The 21,451-nt window shown below is 47.9% G+C and overlaps 1 protein-coding gene across 4 annotated transcripts in view; it reads right to left on the bottom strand.

Moving 5' to 3' along the window:
• Positions 1 to 1,063: 1,063 nt before the first annotated feature.
• The window catches only part of Zcchc14 (zinc finger CCHC-type containing 14), a 55,278-nt gene continuing 34,890 nt past the window's right edge, over positions 1,064 to 21,451 (bottom strand). Inside the window, exons 3-14 of one of the 4 annotated variants that reach the window (XR_005283338.1) lie at positions 17,419 to 17,492; positions 11,566 to 11,637; positions 10,649 to 10,758; positions 9,646 to 9,740; positions 9,506 to 9,560; positions 8,723 to 9,005; positions 7,237 to 7,328; positions 6,550 to 6,677; positions 5,026 to 5,166; positions 3,475 to 4,935; positions 1,550 to 2,288; positions 1,064 to 1,465 (exon numbers count right to left, since the gene is read on the bottom strand). Coding sequence is in view for 3 of the 4 variants with exons in the window: in XM_038312899.1 (XP_038168827.1) it covers positions 2,233 to 2,288; positions 3,475 to 4,935; positions 5,026 to 5,166; positions 6,550 to 6,677; positions 7,237 to 7,328; positions 8,723 to 9,005; positions 9,506 to 9,560; positions 9,646 to 9,740; positions 10,649 to 10,758; positions 11,566 to 11,637; positions 17,419 to 17,492 (2,567 nt within the window). In the remaining variant the exon portion in view is untranslated. Of the gene's footprint in view, positions 2,289 to 3,474; positions 4,936 to 5,025; positions 5,167 to 6,549; positions 6,678 to 7,236; positions 7,329 to 8,722; positions 9,006 to 9,505; positions 9,561 to 9,645; positions 9,741 to 10,648; positions 10,759 to 11,565; positions 11,638 to 17,418; positions 17,493 to 21,451 lie in introns of all 4 variants that reach the window. The other 3 variants (XM_038312900.1, XM_038312899.1, XM_038312902.1) reach the window with 3 other exon arrangements.

A 21,451-nucleotide genomic window follows, 5' to 3' on the forward strand; every position in this document is an offset into this window, starting at 1 on the left:
GCTGACGGCCTCTACAGGCTCTGGGAGTGAGCCTACCTGCAAACACCTGCCCACGCCTCCATGTTGTGCATGCTCCTTTGCGTGATGTAATCCTTGCCAGCTTCACAGAAATGCCACACAAGCTCTTCCAAAGACAACCGGCGGCTTCCAGACACAGACTGCTGTCGTCTGGACAGCTGAGATGGTGCTGGGGCTTGCTCACCTCAGCTGAATGGCACAAGTCACGTGGGAGTTGCCACAGCAGACTGCTGTCTTTCAGGCTAACAGCTGAAAGGGTAACAAGACACTTCCAATCCCTATACTGACCACAAAACAAAAAACTTAAATATGATTTTTTTCTTTTGCTATGAGACAGTTTCCAACAATTTCTGTGTTGAAATAGGATTTATTTAAAATATTTCTTTGTTTAAAAAAAACCAAAAAATTTAAAAGTTTGGCTTTCAGCACATATCCAGGCCACTGTAATGGCCTTCAGAAATATTAAAATCGTAAACATCAATGAACACTCTAAGTCTTCCTTATTAACACAATGCGACCGATCCCAGTCTGGTGCTCTTTAAGGCAAAGTGTGTCAGTTCTTGTATTGACATCTGTAGTGTTACTGAGTGAGAGATCAACAGAGCATCCCCTAATGCCTCATCACCATCACCTCAGAACAGATGGGATACTGTGTGCCATGGACAGAACAGAGGTCTATCAATCCTGCATTGCATAGAATCGACAACACTCAAGCCTTCCGTGTGGGTCTCCACGGAGAGAAAGCCCATCTTAGAATATGAAGCCTTGCATCACAGCGCCTCCAGTTATAGGGTAGTTTGTGATTTACACTAATTTTGCGTGAGTGTGATTGTCCCATCTGAAGAATGGTCTAAGGACTGAGATTTTCTTCTCCATAAACATGAAGCTGGAAAATCCTTGGCAAGATCTTACCATTAATTTTTTTTTTAACACCAAAGGCTTCAGCATTTTAAATAACATTATTTGAGCATAAAATTTCCTTTAACCTTGAATGTCTAAGCCCCTCATGCCTCCGTTGTGGTGGCCCCCCCGCCCCGGTCTGGACTGTAACTGGTGAGTGGTTTCGAGGAGTCTCGCATCTCTCTACTGAAGTTTTCCAGGCGATTTTAACGGAATTAACTATCAACACACAGCCTAACACAAAAGAAGCTGACAGTTTCCAGTCTTCTGTTCATAAATCACAGGCCTGTATTACTGTTGAATGTCTGTCTCAAGTGTGAATTCATCAGCAGTGAGCTCTGGGACTGGGGTCCTGGGGAAACCATTTGAGACACGACAACTTGCCAGCTTCCTGAAGAATGAGGAGCATCGGTCATAGTCAACTCACAAAGTTGAGTCATTCCTGTGTCCTCAGGAGTTGGTTCTTGTTTGGAGAGAGCAGGCTCAAAGCCACCAATGGGAGGGGTGGTCTCAAGCCTCGGTGACTGGATTCCCTGGGACTTGGACCCTTAGAAACGAAGTTGTTGAGAGTGAGCTATGTCTTATCTACTAATATTGTGTAAATTTGTTTACAGAAAAAAATATTAAAAACCTGGAACTGCTCCAAGTGTCTGCAGAAGGACACCCTGCGACCTTGGGTGTACTAGGCCGAGCAGCCTGCTGGTGCCAACTCCAATGCCCACTGATGGAGTCCCCTACATTGTCGGGTCCCAGAAGAGTCTGCCTCCCAGAATGAAGAGGTCCTTGTTAGGTAGTGCAATCCTTAAGAAGCCAGACGTGAGGCGCCCACTCTAGGAAACAGCAAAATCCAGTTGGCACTTCCTAACCCATAGGGGTCTTGGATCCGACTGGGGAACTCCACTTGAGAGAACTCCGACCTGCAGCCTTGACTCAGGTCGTGCATAGCTGCCCTGGAATTTGTGTGTGAGCCTAGAAGGACCAGCGATCTTCAGGAGACAAGTCTCCATACTGCAACAACTGTGTGGTGGCCACATCACTGCTGTGGAGACGTCCACTAGGCAATCCTTATATCAAGCTCCAAACTAGGATTTTGGCAATGAAATCGAGTTTGCACTTCTATGCTAGATTCTCTATCCAGTATAGTAAAGTAAAGCACCTTTGGGTTAAAAATATTAAGCTCCACAGCAACTCGACTTCAGTTCTCCATGGGATTTCCCTTAGGTCTCCATGGCTCCACAGCAACTTGACTTCAGTTCTCTATGGGATTTTTCATGGCTTAATAAAATGTTCTGTTGCCAAAAAAAAAAAAAAGGATCAGTCCGTGGAGTCCAGACTTTCTGCTGGAGGGGCATATTTCAACCTAAAAGTTCCTGGAGAGAAAGAAAGACAGAGAGAGAAAGAGAGAGAAGAGGGTGAAGCCTGAGTCAGTTGTAGAAGTGCACACATCACCCACCTGCCCTGAGCTGCCCTGCCACTTAGGACTGACAACTGTCGCGCACAGCTGGCTATCACGGTTCACAAGACTCTGGGGGACGAAACCAGGAGAGCACCACAGCTCTCACCACAGCTCTCACCACAGCCCTGGCGCGCTCTCTGGACATGGACCTGCACCAGAGACTGGCAGTACACACAGGTGGGCAGTACACACAGGTGGGCAGGAAAGCCTGGATTTAGAAGGTGCAGGTCAGCTCTGGGAAGGGAGGCAGCCACCTGTACCACCACTGCATCTCTCAGGTCACAGATTTTGGCTTCTAAAAGCTCTCCAGATGGTGAAGATCAACAGGAAACTGTGCACAACCTGAGACAGAGGTGCTGGGAACCCAGAGACGGGCAAAGTGGGACCAACTTTCCTAACTTTACTGTAATTTTTCCAAAACATATAGCAATTGTAAGCTGGTGATTCAGGTGTGTGGTAATAATGGTAATAATCCCAGCACGCTGGAGTCCACGACAAGAGGAACACAATTCAAAGCCAGAAAATAAAACAACAAAATAATAAGCCTGCTGTAATACAGTAGACACTGAAATTTGAATAACTAAGACGCACTACAGGAGATAAAAAACAAGGGGAAGGAAGAAGCAGCCAGTCAGCGGGACACAAGGGCATACCGCACACCCACCCTGAACCCTGAGCGGAAGAGCAGCAGAGGTGGCTGGCTGGCTGGGGAAACCTTAGCTAACTGCCCCACCCTTAATTCCCACATATCTTCCAGGTGGCAGCAATCACTGGCAGTTCACAACCCTAAAAGTTCCATCCAGCTCATTTTATTTAGATAACAAGGACCTGAGGCCATAATTTTTGTTTTTAAGGTGTGTGTGTGTGTGCATATGTTCAGGTGCCTACAGAGGCCAGGAGAGGGCTCTGGATTCCCTAGAATTGAAATTACAGCTGAATTAGTTGAATGGCCTAACATGAACTGAACTCAGGTCCCTTTAAATAAGTTGGCTTTAAAAACAAGTTTACTATGTTTTCAAAAAGCCAAGCAGCCATGGGTACACCTCCCCCAGGAGCCACGACAGCACAGCAAGGAAGACACAGCACCTCCCAGTGATTACCTTGCCGGTTGAAGTCCATGGACGGTTGCTTGCAATCCTGAGCACGGTGGCCAGTAGCCCCACAGTTGTAACAGGACAGATTACCACTCTTTTTGTGACTGGAGCCATTGGTGCTGCCCACCAAGCCTTGGGTTTGGTACACCCCTGCTGTCCCAGCCATGAAGTTCTGCATGGGTGGCACCGCAAAAGTGGACTGCCCACCTAGGACAGGGTCTGGAGTCACACTGCCGCTGTAGGGTGCATGTACAACAGGGAAGGCAGAGCCACCACCATACTGCTGGGTACTGACATAGCCGTTGCTGCACATGGGACTGAAGGGTAGGAAAGGGAAGGTAAACATGGATGGCCCAGAGAATGGGTGCTGGAAGTAGTTGGCATAGCTGACAGTCAGGCCACTGGAGCCACAGCTGCCACTGCAACCACAGGACGTGCACACAATGCAGCCAGGTGGGGGCGGCGCAGGCTGTGGGGGTGCGGGGGGCTGCTGATGGTGGTGGTGGTGATGGTGATTCTGACTTGAGGCAGGAATGTTTCCTGGGGAGCTGCTGCCAGCACCACCACTGTAAAAGCTGTTTTCAGGGACAGAGGAGAGAGCAGGGCTGGAGCTGGGGGCGGGGCAACTGGGCAGAGTGGCCATGCTTGCAAAAGATGTAGAAGGGTGGCTGCTGGGGGAGGCAGTGTTGCTGTTGGCGCAGAAGCTGCCCTGCAGTGGGCCCACAGGCACACTGCTCACTGCAGAGAAGGCAACTTTGGTGTTGGCTGTATATAGAGCAGTCCGGGGATTGATTATTGCAGGGGGCACACTGATCTGTCCGTTGTTGGGGCAAGAAGTCTGCCCAGAGATGGCAGCATCAGCAGGGACGGAGGAGGACAGCAGCAGCTTGATGGGCGGCCGGGCCACATGTAAGACGGTGCTTGGTGTCCCTGTGGTGGCCGAGCTGGTCTCTACAGTCAGGGCTGGCTGCTGTGCCGTCTTCAGCACCCTGTCCAGTGTGGCTGCATGCACAACTTTGGCCCGGGGACCAAAGGAGACTGTGGGTGACACAGAATTGTTCTCTACAAGGCCCGAGAGGACCTGTACTGGCGGATGGGGTGCCGCTGAGGGAAGTGTGTCCAGCACAGCTCCGCCAAAGCTCTTGTCCACTTTTGTGCCACTTCTAGGGCCAGGCCCCTTGTTCCTTTCCTCCAGGGACAGAAGCGAGTGAACAGAGGATGAGAGGAGTTTCACGTCTGTGCTGCCTCTGTCCGACTTGTGCACCGAGTTCAGCATGCGGACAGGTGCCAGGTGTGAAGCTGCAGGCATCAGCTGTGGGGGCAGGGGATGGTGACCTGCAGGGCTGGAGCCAGCCTCATTCTGCACAGGCAGAACCTGGGCTGTGGGTCTGGCAGAGCTGGATGGGAAGTGAGTCAGCAGCATCACAGGCTTCTCCTTATCAGTGCCCTCAACGTGTATGTCCACACCTGAGGACAGAGAAAACTGTTAGCACAGTGTGTACCCAGCAGAAGCTCTGAAGGTGGGGCAGCAAACAGGCCACTGCACAGGTGTCTTACGTCTATCGCTCTCCTCAGCGCTGTCTGAACTCTCCTCTCGCACCTGCACACCCATGGGGCTAGAGGAGGAGCTGGAATACTCGGAGGAGCTGCCTTCCCGGGGCAGCTGGTGAGCCGGTGGCTCCACCTCCACCCGCAACTCTGTGGAGAAGGCAGGTAGAGGTCAATAGCTCTGTGGCACTCGCCCATAGGCAAGAGAACCCTGCCAGGAACACCAGGAAACATGGTCCCCAATCATGGTCAGATTAAGATCCAAGAATCCTGAACACTATACCAACTACTCAAGGCCGTACTGTTAGATCAAAGGAAGGGGCACTACTGACCCAGGCTAGTACACTGCAAGGTCAATGTCCAGTCACTGTGGGAGGCCCTGTCCTGTCCTCGAGAGTACAGAAAAGCCATGAACACTATCTGTCATAAAGGCTCCCTACGGCGACTGAACTGTCCAAGACAGACGTTTGTCTCTCACCAATCTGCCATGGCTTTTGCATCCATCGCATCTTGCTCATGAAAAAGCAAAGCTCAGTGCTTCCTGCAGGACAACACAGCCACTGACTCGTGTGTCCCCAGCCTCTTCCACAGACAGAGGTTGAAAACCCAAATCCACTTTTGGTTTGTTTTATTTCTTTGTTTTTCTAGACGGAAACAGTACCTCTGTAGCTTTGGAGCCTGTCCTGGAACTCATTCTGTAGACCAGGCTGGCCTCAAAATCACAGAGATTCGCCTGCCTCTGCCTCCTACATGCTGGGACTAAAGGTGTAAGCCACACTGTCTGGCAAACCCAAGTCCCTAAGTCTCTCAAGTCTCCAATGGGAAGACAGGAATGACAATAGTGGTCTGGGAAAAGGGCACCAGGCAACAGTTCATGATAGGCACCTGCGTGGCAAGGGCCTTTTCACCTCTCTGGCTTGTATTGTGCTTCCCCTCACAGTGTAAGAGTTCAGGGTCTAACACTGCTGTCTAAATAACCTGAGGCTGGGCACTAGTGTCTAAATAACCTGAGGCTGGGCACTAGTGTCTAAATAACCTGAGGCTGGGCACTAGTGTCTAAATAACCTGAGGCTGGGCCCTAGTGTCTAAATAACCTGAGGCTGGGCACTAGTGTCTAAATAACCTGAGGCTGGGCACTAGTGTCTAAATAACCTGAGGCTGGGCCCTAGTGTCTAAATAACCTGAGGCCATCCATACAATCACTTTCCTGAGCCCAGTGGTGGCCAGCACTCAGGAGGCAGAGGCAGGGAGGATCTCTGGGAGTTCAAGGCCAGCCTGGTCTACAAGAGCTAGTTCCAGGACAGGCAAAACTACAGAGAAACCCTGTGTGTGTGTGTGGGGGGGGGGCAGGGGGGAATAACTTTCCTGTAGATTATACTACACTATAGAGTCAGGATAAAGAAAACTAAGTGTAAAACATTTAAAACCTGTAAATGAAAAACAAGAGTGATCTGAAATCTAATTCTGATCCAGAAGAATACCATACCACACCTGTACACATGCCACACATCTGAACCACAGGCCCTCACACACCTGCAGCATGGCTGCTACGCCCAGGCTGCACAGGCCCCACGTGGCTGGTGGGGGTGACTCGGGCCACTCCACTGCTGGTGACCAAGGATGGGGCTGAGGAGTTGAGGCACCGTCTCTCTGACTTCTCCCTGTGAATAACAAGCATAGTCAGACAGCTCTTCTCCCGAAACACTCCAATTTCCAATGCACCTCCCAGGCAGGTCCATAGAAGCCAAAGCTCCACCTATGATGCTGGGCAATCCCAAAGGACGGGGTAAGAAATAAAGTAACCCAGACCCTGACATTTAAAACCTGCAGGTTCTAACACTGCTTAACACATGAGAAACTAAGATGAACACAACTTATTCTCTGTTGATTTGGTGTTTTGAGACATAGTCTCACTATGTAGCCCAGACTACCTCAAACTCAAATCCCTATCCTCCTGCCTCAGTCTCAGGGTTAGGATTGCAGTGTGACCACACCCAGAAAAGCAAACATTAAGTGATTTCTTTCTTTTCTTTTCTTTTTTTTTTTATTTTTTATTTTTTTATTTTCAAGACAAGGTTTCTCTATGTAGTCCTTGTTGTTCTGGAACTAGCTCTGTAGACCAGGCTGGTCACAAAGATTAGCTGTTCTCTGCCTCCAAGTGTTGGGATTAAAGATGTGTGTCACCAACATTCAGCATACATCAAATAATTTCATGCTTACTTTTCCAGCTCCAACTGAGTCTTGAGTTTTTTCTTTGCTCCCATGGTGAGGGACTCAAATTTATTCAGATCTTCTTCAGTAAGGCTCAGAAACTTGCATAGGAGAAACAAAAGACAGTTACTGAGAGGACCATGGGGACTCTGAGTGCAGGATAACAGATCAAGGGCTAGTAAGAGACAAGGACACTATTTCCCAAGCTCTAAGGAGCTGTGGTCTCTCCTCTGCACCTCACCACAAGTGCAGCAGATAGGTACCCCACAGCCCTCTCTGGTCCCTGCATCCCAGTCATTACCAAGGGATGTACACCTTGGGTAGTTTTAGCCACTACTCATTTACAATTGAAGGCTGTCCTTTTCCTCTGGGGAAGGTTTCATTGGTGTGCAGCAATCTCTGCACACAGAAGCAGAGCATGGTTGCCGTAAGACTGTTCTTTTTGGAAAGTCACCTTCAGAAGCTTGGTGAGGACCCAAGTAATCTAAAAGGCACTATCCAGATGAAATGGTAACTAGGAACCCACAAGCCTGCACCCCAGGACAACTGGCATACCACAACACAGCCAGCTGTGGGATTCAGTCATCTCATAATTCTGATAGAAAATTCAAACTGATTATGATCAATGTTAGAAAATCTCTGTCCTTAAGATTCAAGAGCTGTAAGCAGCAGCATAGCAAGCACAAGTGCTGTGTGTGCCGTCTCCAGAGCTCCATCTCTAGGTTAACCGTGGAGTCTGAGATGTGTGGGGCTGTTACAGAGCCGTCTTGCCCAGCAGGGGAGTTCCGATTTCAAACACCTTCTGCAGGTATCATTTAGCTTAGCCAGAGGCACTGAGACTTAGAAAATGTCAAAAGGCATCCCTAGTCAAAACTGCCCACTAAAACATTGTTCTCTGAGCAGGTCTCTTCCAAGACTCCAGATCTGTTTTGTTTTTCTGTTTTTGTTTTGTATTGTTTTTGAGACAGGGTTTCTCTGTAGCTTTGGAGCCTGTCCTGGAACTAGCTCTTGTAGACCAGGCTGGCCTCAAGCTGACAGAGATCTGCCTGCCTCTGCCTCCCAATTGCTGGAAAGGCGTGCGCCACCACCTCCCGGTATTGTTTTTTGTTCTCCCGGTCTGACTATTAAATGCAGTCTTGGTTGTCTGAGCCCCCACTTGCTTGAGTCCAAGGCAATGACTCTATAAGCTGGTCACACAACATGAGTTACACTGAAGCTGCTTCAAAGAGCAAATGGTATCTGAATGAGCACTGGCCTCATTCAGCTTGAGGGATGGAGCCAATTCAAGTCACAGAGTCCCTGGTTTGTTAAGACATGGAAAACTATTTGCTTATGACAAATCCTACTTTTCTGGCTTCAGGCAGCCTCATAGTTAAATCCTGGTCCTCTCTAACACCAAGCAATATGATCATTACCCAAGTTCTTGACACCTGTAGTAATGAGGACAGGGCACAGCCTACCAGAGGCCCTCTGAGTATCTGAGTAGTCAACATACCTTTTCCATGGTGAGCTGTTTAAAGACGGGATAATACTTGTGCAAACGTAGCTTCCTAAGCCAGTCTAAAATCCCATTTTGCTCCTGGGGCTGAGGAGCCTGCAGACTAGAGGGCATCAGGATGGTAGGTGAGTTGTCCACCTGGGTCCGGTAAGCCAGCGCTGAGCCTGCACCCCCTGTGTGGGAGCAGTGGGGCAGGGAAGCAGATGCACTGGCCGAGTGCTGCAGGTGGTGCTGGGTGCTGCTCTGTGAGGATGGGATCCCAGCCACTCCACACACTGGCCTGCAACAAAGGGGACAGTGGAGTATAAGCGCTGCTCTACAGACTGCCACCTGGCACCAGAAGATTAGCTAGAGGGATCCCATTCTGGCATCTATTCCCTTTTGGCATCTGGAGTTCAGCTCACGGCATACTTGGGGCTAATCAGTGTCCTGTCTACTCCCACCCCCATCATGACTTCCCTCCTCATAGTGCAACGCCCACAGGGATACTCCTGTGTGTGTGTCCATGCTATGTGTGTCCACGCGCTCCAGAGATTCAGCTGAGCTACTGGTGTCTGTCACCTCTAAGGAACGAGATGATACTAATAGATCACGATTAAAACAAGTTACTCAGCACTGTGAAAAAACCATGAAACTGGGAAGTCAAAAACTGGATTCTCTCTACCCAATTCCTCTCCTGGCATTATCCAAGATGTAGGTCAAGCACACAGCTCTGACAGCAGCTGCTTATACATGCACGGGAGGCAGTGCTGACCAGGGTGGCTAGAGAGGACCACTCACCTTCCAGACACGCCCATCATGGCACCTACTTTAGGAAGGGAGGGGTTGCCAGGACCTACGAAGTAGAAAAAACGTTATCATAGAAACTTACAAACAATAATGTAACTTAATTTTTTTTTTTTACCATTTCACAAACTTACTTGGACTTTGGAGCTGTTGGGTGGGAGATGAAGTGCTGAAGAACTTCCTAACATGGTCATGTTTCAGTGTGTGCGAAGGTATGGAAGCCAAATACCTGGAAAGTAACAGGGCAGCTTGTCAGCACTGAAATCTCCCCCTACAACCAATGCATGCATGCAAACTTAACAGTGGGAAAAATCTGAAAATTTCATCCAAGAGAATGAGACGATAGAGAAAAAAAAACAAACAAACTAGTCCCATAGCCTGATACTGTCCTTGCTTTTATTCCATTTGTATAGCTCCCTTTAAGTCCCTTCTCTGGTCTCTCACAGTGAACGAATCAACCTCTACAAGAGTCTGTGACATGAGCACTGGAACCCTAGTGCTCCTGAGCTTGCTGGAACTAAGTCACAATGTGAAGACACTGGAGAACCAGCAGAGGCCATAGCTGTGCCTTGGGTAGTAGAGTCCCGAGGTTCTATTCCCCAGTACGACATCAACTGTGTAGTGAAGCAGACCTTTTACCCCAGCCCTTAGGAAGCAGGAGGATTACAAATTCAATGTCATTTTCAGTCTCAAAACAAAACAACAGGACAGAACTGGTGAGCCTCAGCACTGTATGTCCCATGTGTGGGGGTATGGCTGATTTAGGACCTATTTTCATTCTGACAAGCTTCAGATGCTTCTTCCCTGAGACAGGGTTTCTCTGTGTAGCCCTGGCTGTCTGGAACTCACTCCATAGGCCAGGCTGACCTTGAACTCACAGAGATCCACCTGCCTCTGCCTCCTGAGTACGGCCCGGTCATAGCTTCAGCTGTTAACCAGACAATATATCTGACTGCTCACATCATCTCACAAGGACAGCAAACCCTATACAGCACAAACTTCTGGTTCCTTCACCTCATTGCTAACTCACCCTAAGGGTATCTATACCCTTCAAACCTTTACAACAGGTAGCCCTGGAGATAAAGGAAACACCCACACCAGAGAAGCCACAGCCACCTGGCCAGGTACCTTACTTACCTCAGACCTGCTTCCAAATCCACATGGTTACGCTCCATATAGAAGGAATCTGGGCCAGCCAAGCAAGGAATGAGCTTGTCTAAGTTCTCTTCAGGGTAGAGCTGGGATAACTGAAAGAAAAGGCAGGAGGTCTGTCTCCACAGCACACCAGCACTCTGCCTTGCTATAAGAAGCTTGGCAGGGGGTCTCGTGAACATCTGTGGTAAGACAGTTTGGACCTTTCTAGCTACTTGGGTTCTGTACACATATAAGATAATACAGGCAGGTAAAGCCCCACTCATCATAACTATTCCTGAGTTTAATATAGTTTAAGCCACAGGGCCAGTTCCTGACCAGAATCCAAATGGACCAGGCCTGCAAAGAAAGCAAAGAGTAGCAGTTCTGACAAAGTCTAGCCTCCAGTACCCCAGCACAACAGCCCGTGTTTAGGACAATGGCCAGGACAGGAGAGCAGGGACTCCTTCTCTCCCCGGGTAATGGGCATTGGCACCCTATTCTTGAGAGGACACAAACAGGAAGAGTCCCACTGGTATTCTGGGGGTAAGTAAAGCTCTGGCACTCAAGACCTAGGAAGCAGCAGCCCATCGAAGATATTACGATCACACCCAGAGCCACCCACACTTGTGTACACGGACTCAAGAACCTCACTCTCGGCCTGGCAGGAGAGTACCTACTACAGGCATAATTACTGTTTTCTCAGATTCTACAGCCTTCTAAACATAACATCTAACATTCAATAATAATTTCAAAGACATGAAAATATAGGGCCAGGGAGACTATTGTCAGTGTTCTCAAGAGGTGGGGTGGCTCGTGCATGTGATCTCAGACCCTCTCTGCTGACAGTCTGACTAGGTAAAGGACAGAAGCCACTGATATCACTGCACCATGAACTTTTAAAGAGCCCCTGGTCACCTTACCTTTGAAATAAACTCAGTTACTTCTGAGGAAGACTTGGTTACTGATGTTACTGAAGAATCAGACCACAGGACCTTAAAAACAAATAAATAAGCCTTAAAAAACAGATACCACAACTGGGCAGTAGTGGCGCACACTTTTAATCCCAGCACTTGGGAGGCAGGGCAAACTGATCTTTTTTAGTTCAAGGCCAGCCAGAGCTGTTACACAGAGAAACCCCATCTTCAAACAAAACAAAGCAAAAAAACTAAAAAACCAAACCAAACCAAAACAAGCTTCCAACTGTCCAGTGCTCACAGCTAGTAACTACTGCCTGAATGGGACACTCACACTTCACTTCCTAAGTTGCCTACTTTTGGCCAGGTCCAGGCCTGCACTGGCCTCACGCTCACTCTCCACGCACTCAGCACGGTGCTGGAGGAAGACAGGCCACCACAAAAGCACGGTAATGGAACGCACCCCATCAGAGCCGGCGTCTGCCATCCGCCTCCAGGAGCAAGCACTGAAGGAAAAGTTGAGGCACACAGCACCAATTACTTCCTCCAAGAGCCGCAGAGCCACACTGAGGCTGACTTAAATCTTTCGTCACACAAGAAATGAGCAACACACAGGATAAGGCCAGTTCCACATGCAGCCTTATTTCCTATCTACATGTAGCACCTCTGTCTAGAGCCACCAAAATGGTATGTGCTTTATTCTGAACTAGCTAGGTGCTGGGCAGATGGCCCCACCCAGCCTACAAGATACCTTGTAAGAACACCTACACTTCCCAAACTCGCAACTTTCTTTCTTCTTCTTCTTCTTTTTTTTTTTTTTTTTAATACCTGGAGGGACAGCCGTGGGTGCTGGGAACCGAACTCTTATATTTTTGGTTGCGAGCCTAGCCTTTAATGGCTGCGCTATCTCTCCAGCCCATTCCCAACCATCTTAAGGAAAAAAAAAAACAGCATGGAGGATGAAGGCCTGCAATCCACATTCTCGGGGGACTTGACGCCAAGAACAGAAAGAAGAGCTTGGCTGAGGCAATGGTGGCAAGCAATGGTCTGGCACAGCAGGCAGCACAGGCCCCAGGGAAGGATCTGGAGGAAAGCCCAATGCCAAACATTCAAACTAGAAAACAGAAAAGCCAAATAGGGGCATGATGCCAGGGCAGACTGAATCCCATAAGAGGGATGAGGCAGGTAACACCAAGGCTGCCAGAGAACCAGCCAGAATGAAACCAGGTAAGCATTCTCCTACATTCCTCAGGAAAGCCATGGCCAAGCCAGGTATGATGGGAGAAAATGAATGAAATGTATGTCCTGGCAATGCTGAAACATGCATGGGCAGCCCACATATGGCGGTTCTATTGAACTTGTCCATAATGAGTTTCATGGTCTAAGTTGATGAGGACAACTGACCAAGTCTCTTCCTAAAGAGGGCACCATGTGGTTGCTGGAAATTGAACTCAGGACCTTTTGAGGAGCAGGCAGTGTTCTTAACCTCTGAGCCATCTCTCCAGTCCCAGCTAGGTATGACGGCATACTCCATAAATTCCAGCACTAAGTAGGCAGAGGCAGAGAGGGTCTCTGTGAGTTCAAGGTCAGCCTGGTCTACACACAGAGTTCTAGAACAGTCAGGACTACTTAGAGAAACCCTATCTTTTTTTTTAAAAAAAAGGGGGGGGGGGCTAGAGAGATGGCTCAGAGGTTAAGAGCACTGCCTGCTCTTCCAAAGGTCCTGAGTTCAATTCCCAGCAACCACATGGTGGCTCACAACCATCTGTAATGGGATCTGGTGCCCTCTTCTGGCCTGCAGGCATACACACAGACAGAATATTGTATACATAATAAATATTGAAAAAAAAAGCCAGGCGATGGTGGCGCACGCCTTTAATCCCAGCACTCGGGAACCAGACAGGCGGATCTCTGTGAATTCAAGGCCAGCCTGGTCTACAAGAGCTAGCTCCAGGACAGGCTCTAAAGCTACAGAGAAACCCTGTCTTGAAAAAACAAAAACTAAAAAACAAAACCCCCCAAAAAAGCACAAAATGAAAACAAGAAACACTGACCATCCCAACCACCAGAGGGTAGTGGGGGGGGGCAATAGATGAGGCATCTCCAACAGGAAGCATCAAAATGGTATTGCCCAGCTAGTTCTTAATATCCTGCCACTCTTAAAATAGATGACTCAGTAAGGACAGTGGTTCATACCCTAACTCCAAAACTCTTGACAATTCCTATAACCCCAGGCTGAGACAGAATGAAGAATTCTGGGCCAGCCTAGGCTACACAATGAGGTCGTGACTTAAAAACAAACAAAAACCACAGCTCTGAGAGAACAGACTTGAGTGAGACAGAAAAGCATCAGGCTCAGTATTGGCTGGTTTGCATCAGTAAAGAATGCTCTCAAATGAAAGCAAACTTTTAAGGACAAGACACAACAGGCTTTGGAGGGGTGTACTATACTAGTAATGTCTTGAAACTCAAGTCACACTCTCAGTGACTGTGCTTCAGAAATGGCACTCCCTCCACTGTTTCTCCTGCACACGGGCAGGTGTAGGGAGCAATTCACACTTCTGAGAGACTCAGTCATCACTTTCTTCAGATCCACTCCTCCATCTGCTTCCCGAGACTCTGGCTGGGCCTCCTCGGAACCAGCAAGTACAGCTGCAGCAGAACTAAAACTCTGTGGAAAAGAACACGGAGCTTCACACCTGTCTACAGCAGACGCTTCCTGACAACTCTGTACTGGGAAACACTGTGTTCTCCTTAGACCTTTGTCAACTCGACATGAGCTGGGGTAATTTTGGGAAGAGCAACCCCAACTGAGGAAGTGGCTCCAGCAAACTGGCCTTTGGCAAGTCTGTAGCCACTGTCTTGGTTGATGACCTATGTGGGAGGGTCCAGCCCACTGCGGGCAGTGTCATCCTGGGTAGATAGTCCAGGGTTGTCTAAGAAGGTAGGCTGAGCAACCCATGGGGAACAGCCAGTAAAGCAGCATCCTTCCACAGCCTCTGCTTCAGTTCTGGCCTCTAAGTACCTGTCTTGAGTTCCTGTCCTGACTTCTCTCAGAGTATAAGCTGAAATAAACCTTTTCCTCCCAAAGTTCCTTTGGTCAGGGTTATCACAGCAACAGAAATCCTAACCACAAAACAGTGAAAGCCATCAGAATTCTGGAGAATCACAAAAGATGACTACTGGGCAGGAAGCTCTGGGCTTCTTCCTAAGCACACAGAGCCCAACAGACACTTCAAATGAGGACACAGCCCACTCACTACAAGCTGCCCAGTGCTCAAGGCACAGTGAGGCAGCTATTGCTCTTATTATTCTCACTATCTTCTATTCTACTCCACTAGTCTGTGTGGAGTACATTAATTCTCAAACAACATTTTAAGATTTTGACACCAAGTATGGTAAGCCACACTTGGGCAGCTGAAGCACACTCTAAGTCAGCCTGGGGTACACAGCAAAACTTTAGACCCTATCAAGAACAAGAAAGAAAAAAATGTTCACTTTCGATTATAGTTGATGGTGAGCCATACACAAGTGTGTGACTGGATGTTGTGGCACCTGTGAAACCATCTCTTACTCGGGACAGTTAAGCCCTCAGCAGACTTCCACTGTTTACAGAAAAGCTTTCTGCATGCTCCCTCACCATGGAGTAGTTTGCATTTTATACAGTTGCATATAACTGGCTTCCACAGTATACACCTGTTTGGAGGAAGAGTCTGAATCACTGTGCCTCTCTGTGCCCCTCTTGAGCAGTGTCCCCTGTGGACACTACAGCCCCGGCGATGCAGATTCCTAGCACAGACACTCACACCATTCATCTTGGATCCTGAAGCATCACAAACAAAGCTGTGCAGTATCACAAATCAAACCCCACACCAAGAGCTCTTCCATAATGCCTTAACACCATGCCTCAGCTATGAGGCTGGCACACATGCTAACGACTAGACATGCCTCTTTCTTAGGACTCTGTCCAAATCTTAAAACCATTTACTTTTTCTTTCTTCTCTCTCCCTCCTTCTCTCTCGTTCTGTAGACCAAACTGGCCTCTGACTGCTGGGACTAAAGGCGTGCACCGCTCCCACCCTCCCACCCGGCTGCTCTGAGAGCTCTCTGTAGACTTTGTAGACTTCATGCTCCCTTCTGTATTATGACTAGCCCACCCATTCTCTTCAGAACCTAGAAAACAGCTTTACAGAGGACAGCAGTCCTATCTACTAGCTGCAGCTTTTCTTTTTATATTATTTATTTATTATATGTACAGTATTCTCAGTATTCTGTCTGCATGTATGCCTGCAGGCCAGAAGAGGGCACCAGATCTCATTACCATGTGGTTGCTGGGAAGTGAACTCAGGACCTTTGGAAGAGCAGGCAATGCTCTTAACCGCTGAGCCATCTCTCCAGCCCCTAGCTGCAGCTTTTAAAGAGCACATTTTAGCACTGGGCTCAGAAGCTTTTTTTTTTTTTGGTTTTTCGAGACAGGGTTTCTCTGCAGCTTTTTTAGAGCCTGTCCTGGAACTAGCTCTTGTAGACCAGGCTGGCCTCGAACTCACAGAGATCCGCCTGCCTCTGCCTCCCGAGTGCTGGGATTAAAGGCGTGCGCCACCACCGCCCGGCTCAGAAGCTTTTCACACGTTTATTTCCCAGAGCTTTTTCTCTCCCTCTCCCCCCCCCCTTTGGGTTTTTTTTTTGTTTTGTTTTGTTTTTGTGGGGGAGGGTTCAGAAACGATCCCAACTGTGGTACAAAGGGTTTTCACCACACAGCACCTCCTAAAGAGCAACCCTGACTCACAGACAATACTAAACAAGAGTCTCTTGTGAGTGTGCTTCCCAGCACTGCCAGGGCATATGCTCATGATCTGTCCATGTCTGAAGACAGAGTCTGAGAAACAGCTACCCCACCATGCCAGGTGGGTAACAAAACCCTGATACAAATCAACAATACATTTCCCAGTTTCCTTTGAAGATAAGTGAGACCAAGAACCTGAAGTCTTGTTAACAAAACATAAACAGAAGCCTCTCCAGCTGCTCCTGAGCATGTTCCTTCTCCCTAGCCTGCATCCTGCCCACCATCAAGTGAGCACTAGAGCCCTCGCTGCCATCTTGGACTACAAAGTCAAAGACTATATCCTGCGGACATGCTCACAGTAAAATCTGGAGTCAGCCAGGACTGTGTTCTGATGGAGGCCTGGGACTGCCTGCCTGAACACCATAACAGGGAATAAAGCGAACTTTGAGGCTTGTCTAAGCCTTTGTTATGGCTAGCCGCTCTCACACAAGACAGTCCTTCTATAGTGCATTAGTTTTGAGCACATGCCCCTGTATAGACCGACTGGTCATGGCCACGTAGGCAGCTTGTATGTGTCTCATCTAGGGGACTTACTATCCTGGAATGCCCAGTGCCATAGCCTCCAGACCCATGGTGAATGCAACCAAGCCTCTCCTCCCCTAGGGTTTAGTCACTGTCCTAGTTACAGGTGACAGGGACTGAATTGATTTTTTTTTTTAAAGATTCATTTATTTATTATGTACACAGTGTTCAGCCTCCATGTATGCCTGCAAGCCAGAAGAGGGCACCAGATCTCATTACAGATGGTTGTGAGCCACCATGTGGGAACTGAACTACAGGACCTCCGGAAGAGCAATCAGTGCTCTTAACCTCTGAGCCATCTCTCCAGCCCTTCTCCCTGAGAAGGTGGCTGTCCCCCAATACCCTAGCCCACCCCAGACACCGGCCCGGACAGCCCCATCTCACTCAGCACCACTGCTCTGCAAGAAGCACAGCTTTTATTCTAGCACATGAAGTGGCTACTCGTGACAAGTGTGCCCTCCATACCTCCAAGGTGAGGGAAAACAGCATCTTACCTCAAAGGAACACTCAACACTTCTGTCATTTTTCGTGTGTGATAATCCCTTCAGGTCTATTTTTTCAACACTCACTGCAAAAACAAACACAAAATTAAAGAATGCAGTAAGACTTTGAGATACAAATGATTGCTGGGCATGTGACAAGTAGCTATTCCATATAAGGCTGCCAGAACCAAGACCTGAGTAGCACTTGCACCAGCCTCAGCTGGTACTGGCATCTTGGAAGACTAAGGGATACTCAGATACCAACCAAATTCCAAGAAAGGGAGTGTAGGGAGCCTGAGTGGGACAGCACATTTGTGAGCCCTTGTGCTGTCCTTCAAGACAGTCAAAAACTGTGTCTAATTCCTCAGAAATTTATAACCATGTCTCCCACAGTGAATGTTCTGCATGAGAAGAAGCCTGGCACAGTCTTGAGGGTCTTTCCACGGACCTGTGCACTGTTGCTCAGCTTTGCCACTAGGGCAAAAATGGAAGTTCCAACAGCAAGGTCTAGGAGGAATTACAGTGGTTCCCAGGCACTGTGACATGACCACAAGGCAGGAACTGACCATGCTAAAGGAGACTTGCTGTCACCATGGAGCTCTGAAGCCTTGCTCTACTTCATGTTCCAAACCTTTCTCCTCAGAAATGAAATGTCACCATTAAACTATTAGCACTGTTTCCAGGCAAGCCCAAACATGTGTTCACAATTAAGCTCTCTATCTGAGCACACACATCCTCCCCCAGACGACAGTGCTGACTGATACCATCCAGGAACTCGGCTGCTTCTTCCAGGCAGTCACTTTGCATGGGCATGAGAGTCACATACCCCATTGCTCAGGCAACTGGTGAAGACCACAACTGAGAAGGGATGCTAGGTTGGTTGAGCTTCCAGGATTCCAGGAAGCCACCTCTATATTCTGCAGAGCTTTCTGCACACTCTGAACCCTAGTGATGGATGGTGACACACTCACTAGGCTTTACACTCTCTGCAGGTACACTCTTCTGGTCAGCGAAGACAGAGCCTTCCAGAATGCCAGTACTGTGAGATGTTGAGGGACAACCTAGAAATTTTATAGACAAAAGACCTAGAGGAGAAAAAAAATTCTCGGCAATGGTAACCTTACCCTGCTCTATGAGGTGCACTGGGAGGTTCCTATACCTGTGGTGCTCCATGCTGGAGTCACTAACTATGCTATTTGTTTAAATGTATTAAAATGGAATAAAAATGAACTAAATTCTGGTCTAGGTATTGAACAGACATGTGGGGGGGGCTACTACTTTGGATGATGAAGAATGGACATTTCCAGTATTCAAGTGTCTTTTATTAGTGCTGTATGAACTGACTAGCATACAGACCATAGTACCTCCTCCCATTTGTGTGAACAGCTTTCTTGGCACATGGCTACACAATTTGCTCTAGTATCACTGACAGATGCTCTCCACCCACTGTAGTGAAGCTGGGCTCGAGAGCAGAGACAGACACTACAATAAAGCCCCAGTCTGGATGCTGCACCACACCACAGCAGAGCACTCAGCACTAGCACGCACCAGCTGCAGCAGAAATGGAGGTAGACTAGGAACCCACTGGAAGAGATGCGCCACCATCTCTTGCCATCCTTGCCACTCCTTCAGCTAGAGTCAGCAGGAAGCGACCCCTCTACATAGTCTCAGTGACACCATTCTAAACCATCCTGCTTCTCTAAGCAACAGACTGTAGGACCAGTGCCTGCCCTGCCCAGATAATCAATCTGTACCCAGTGTTCCCAAACCAAAGAGTATCAGGGTGTATGAGAAAGGAAAAAGGAAAAATTCATTTGGACTAAGGGAAGTGACTCAGAGTTGAACAGGAAAACAGGCAAAGTAGATGAGTATCATTTAGTTGTTTGCAGATAAAAGCATTTTGGAGCCAGGCCAAGCACTCACAGCCAGCCCACTGCCCATGAAATATGTTTTAAACCAAGTACATATCTCACTGCATTATTGCTGCCAGCCTCAGCACCCAACTCATTGTAGGTTCTTCTTCCAGGCTCCTAATATCAGGGCAGCAGCTTAGCAGGTAAGGGTACGTACCACCAAGCATGATGGCCTGATTCAATCCCCAGGACCCAAGAGATGAAGAAGAGAACCAACTCACACAAGTCCTCTGACCTCCACAGATGTGCCACGTCACAGCACACACATTAAATAATATAAGTAAATAAATGTAATAAAACACCATGTATCAGTTTACTCTCAAACTTGGAGTCACTAGAGGCCATGATTATAGGAACTGGACTGGCTCTGTGGCAGAGCACATGCCTCATGTGTTTATGGGCCTAGGTTCCAGAGATCCAGCCCCAACATCACACAAGACAAACAAAACTCACACAACTGAACAAAGTTGAGGGTATGAGACCGAGAGGCCAGGCATCTCCAAGCAGCACCACCCACAAGAAACGTCTCAACTCCCAGGCAACTGCTGGGCTTTTAGGAACTGATAATTATGATCTCACATCTGTAGAGCTGGCTGGAGCGACAATGGGAGGGTGCTGCCACCTCCTCCTCTGGACAAGGAGGTCAGAGACTTCAAACACAATGGGTGCTGCAGTTTTTTTTGTTTTTTTTTTTTTAGCTGCTTTTAGGGCAGAACCTTTCCAGAACCCTGCCCACTGGTCTGAATGGCTTCCAGGGCTACAGTGTAGGGCAACTGGTATCTTGGAAGCTTCATGAGCACCAGGGAATGCTTTTCTCAACCTTTTTTTTTTCCATTTTTAAAAAAGATTTATTTATTTCTATTTATTTATTTTGAGACAGAGTCTCTCTATGCAGGCCTGGCTACACTGGAGAAATGTTTCCTTTATTTTTTATTTTTACTCTATATGTATAACTGCTGAGAGGGGTCAACTGACTTTTCCTGGTTGTTACTGTTATACCATCTTTTTTGTTTTGCTTTTGTTTTTCGAGACAGGATTTCCCTGTGTAGCTTTGGCTGTCCTGGAACTCACTCTGTAAATCAAGCTGACTTCAAACTCACAGAGATCCGCCAGTCTCTGTCTCTCTGAGTGCTGGGATTAAAAGCGTGTCCACCACCAGCCAGTTTGTTTCACCATCTTTCCATTACTGCCTCTCTGACGGACATTGCTACTTCAGGAATGGCAAAGGGGAGGTTTTAACAGGGCATCAGCTAGTCAAAAGTTCCTCAAATGACCCTAATATCTTACTGTCATCAAGACAGATGCTGGGTGTAGGCCCAGAGATCACACCCACACAGGAACACATGCTGCCCACAATCAAATCTAGGCTCAGCATCTCATGAGGCTTTTCGGACAGTGGGTTGTGTAGTCTGTTTTGAATTTTTAAAAATGTGCATTGGTGTCTTTTTAAATGTGTATTGTTTTGTATGCATGCGTGTTTATGTGAGAGGACACTGCATCCCCTGGAGCTGGTATTGGGTGTGAGCTGCCATGTGGGTGCTGGGAATCAGACCCAGGTCGTCTAGAAGAGCAGCCTGTGCTCTTAACTGCTGAGCCATCTCTCCAGACCAAGAGCAGTCTGTTTTGATGCTCAGCTTCAAAATAAGCCTACTTAAATAATGACAGTCACAGAAAAGCATTTCCAAGAGCTATTTATGCTTTCTGATGCTGTTCAGAAATCAAGCTACATAAATACTCAAGAATTACATACAATTCCAATCAAGGAAACCAATTTTGTCTCCTGCACAATGTATAGTATGGCTCTCACCACACAGAATGTTTTAGCACTTTGGAGCAAAACTTAACACAGAGAAAATGCAAGATCTCAAGTTCAAAATCAGTCAGAGTTAACATATGGACCCTTTAATCATCAGTCACTGAGTGAGGAGGGAGTGTTCTGGCTGGTGCACTGGCACCTATAGGCTGAAGCAAGGTATACACATGCACACACTCCTCCGCACTATGCAGCATTTTGATTCTTGATCAACTTTGACCAAAGGATACCTACCTCCTACAATTACTGGTGATCTGAACACTGGCTTGCAATGTTGTTCCTTTCCTCTATCTTCTGGGGGATACATTATACCACACCT

Source organism: Arvicola amphibius, chromosome 15, assembly GCF_903992535.2.
Source record: "Arvicola amphibius chromosome 15, mArvAmp1.2, whole genome shotgun sequence".
NCBI lineage: Eukaryota > Metazoa > Chordata > Mammalia > Rodentia > Cricetidae > Arvicola > Arvicola amphibius.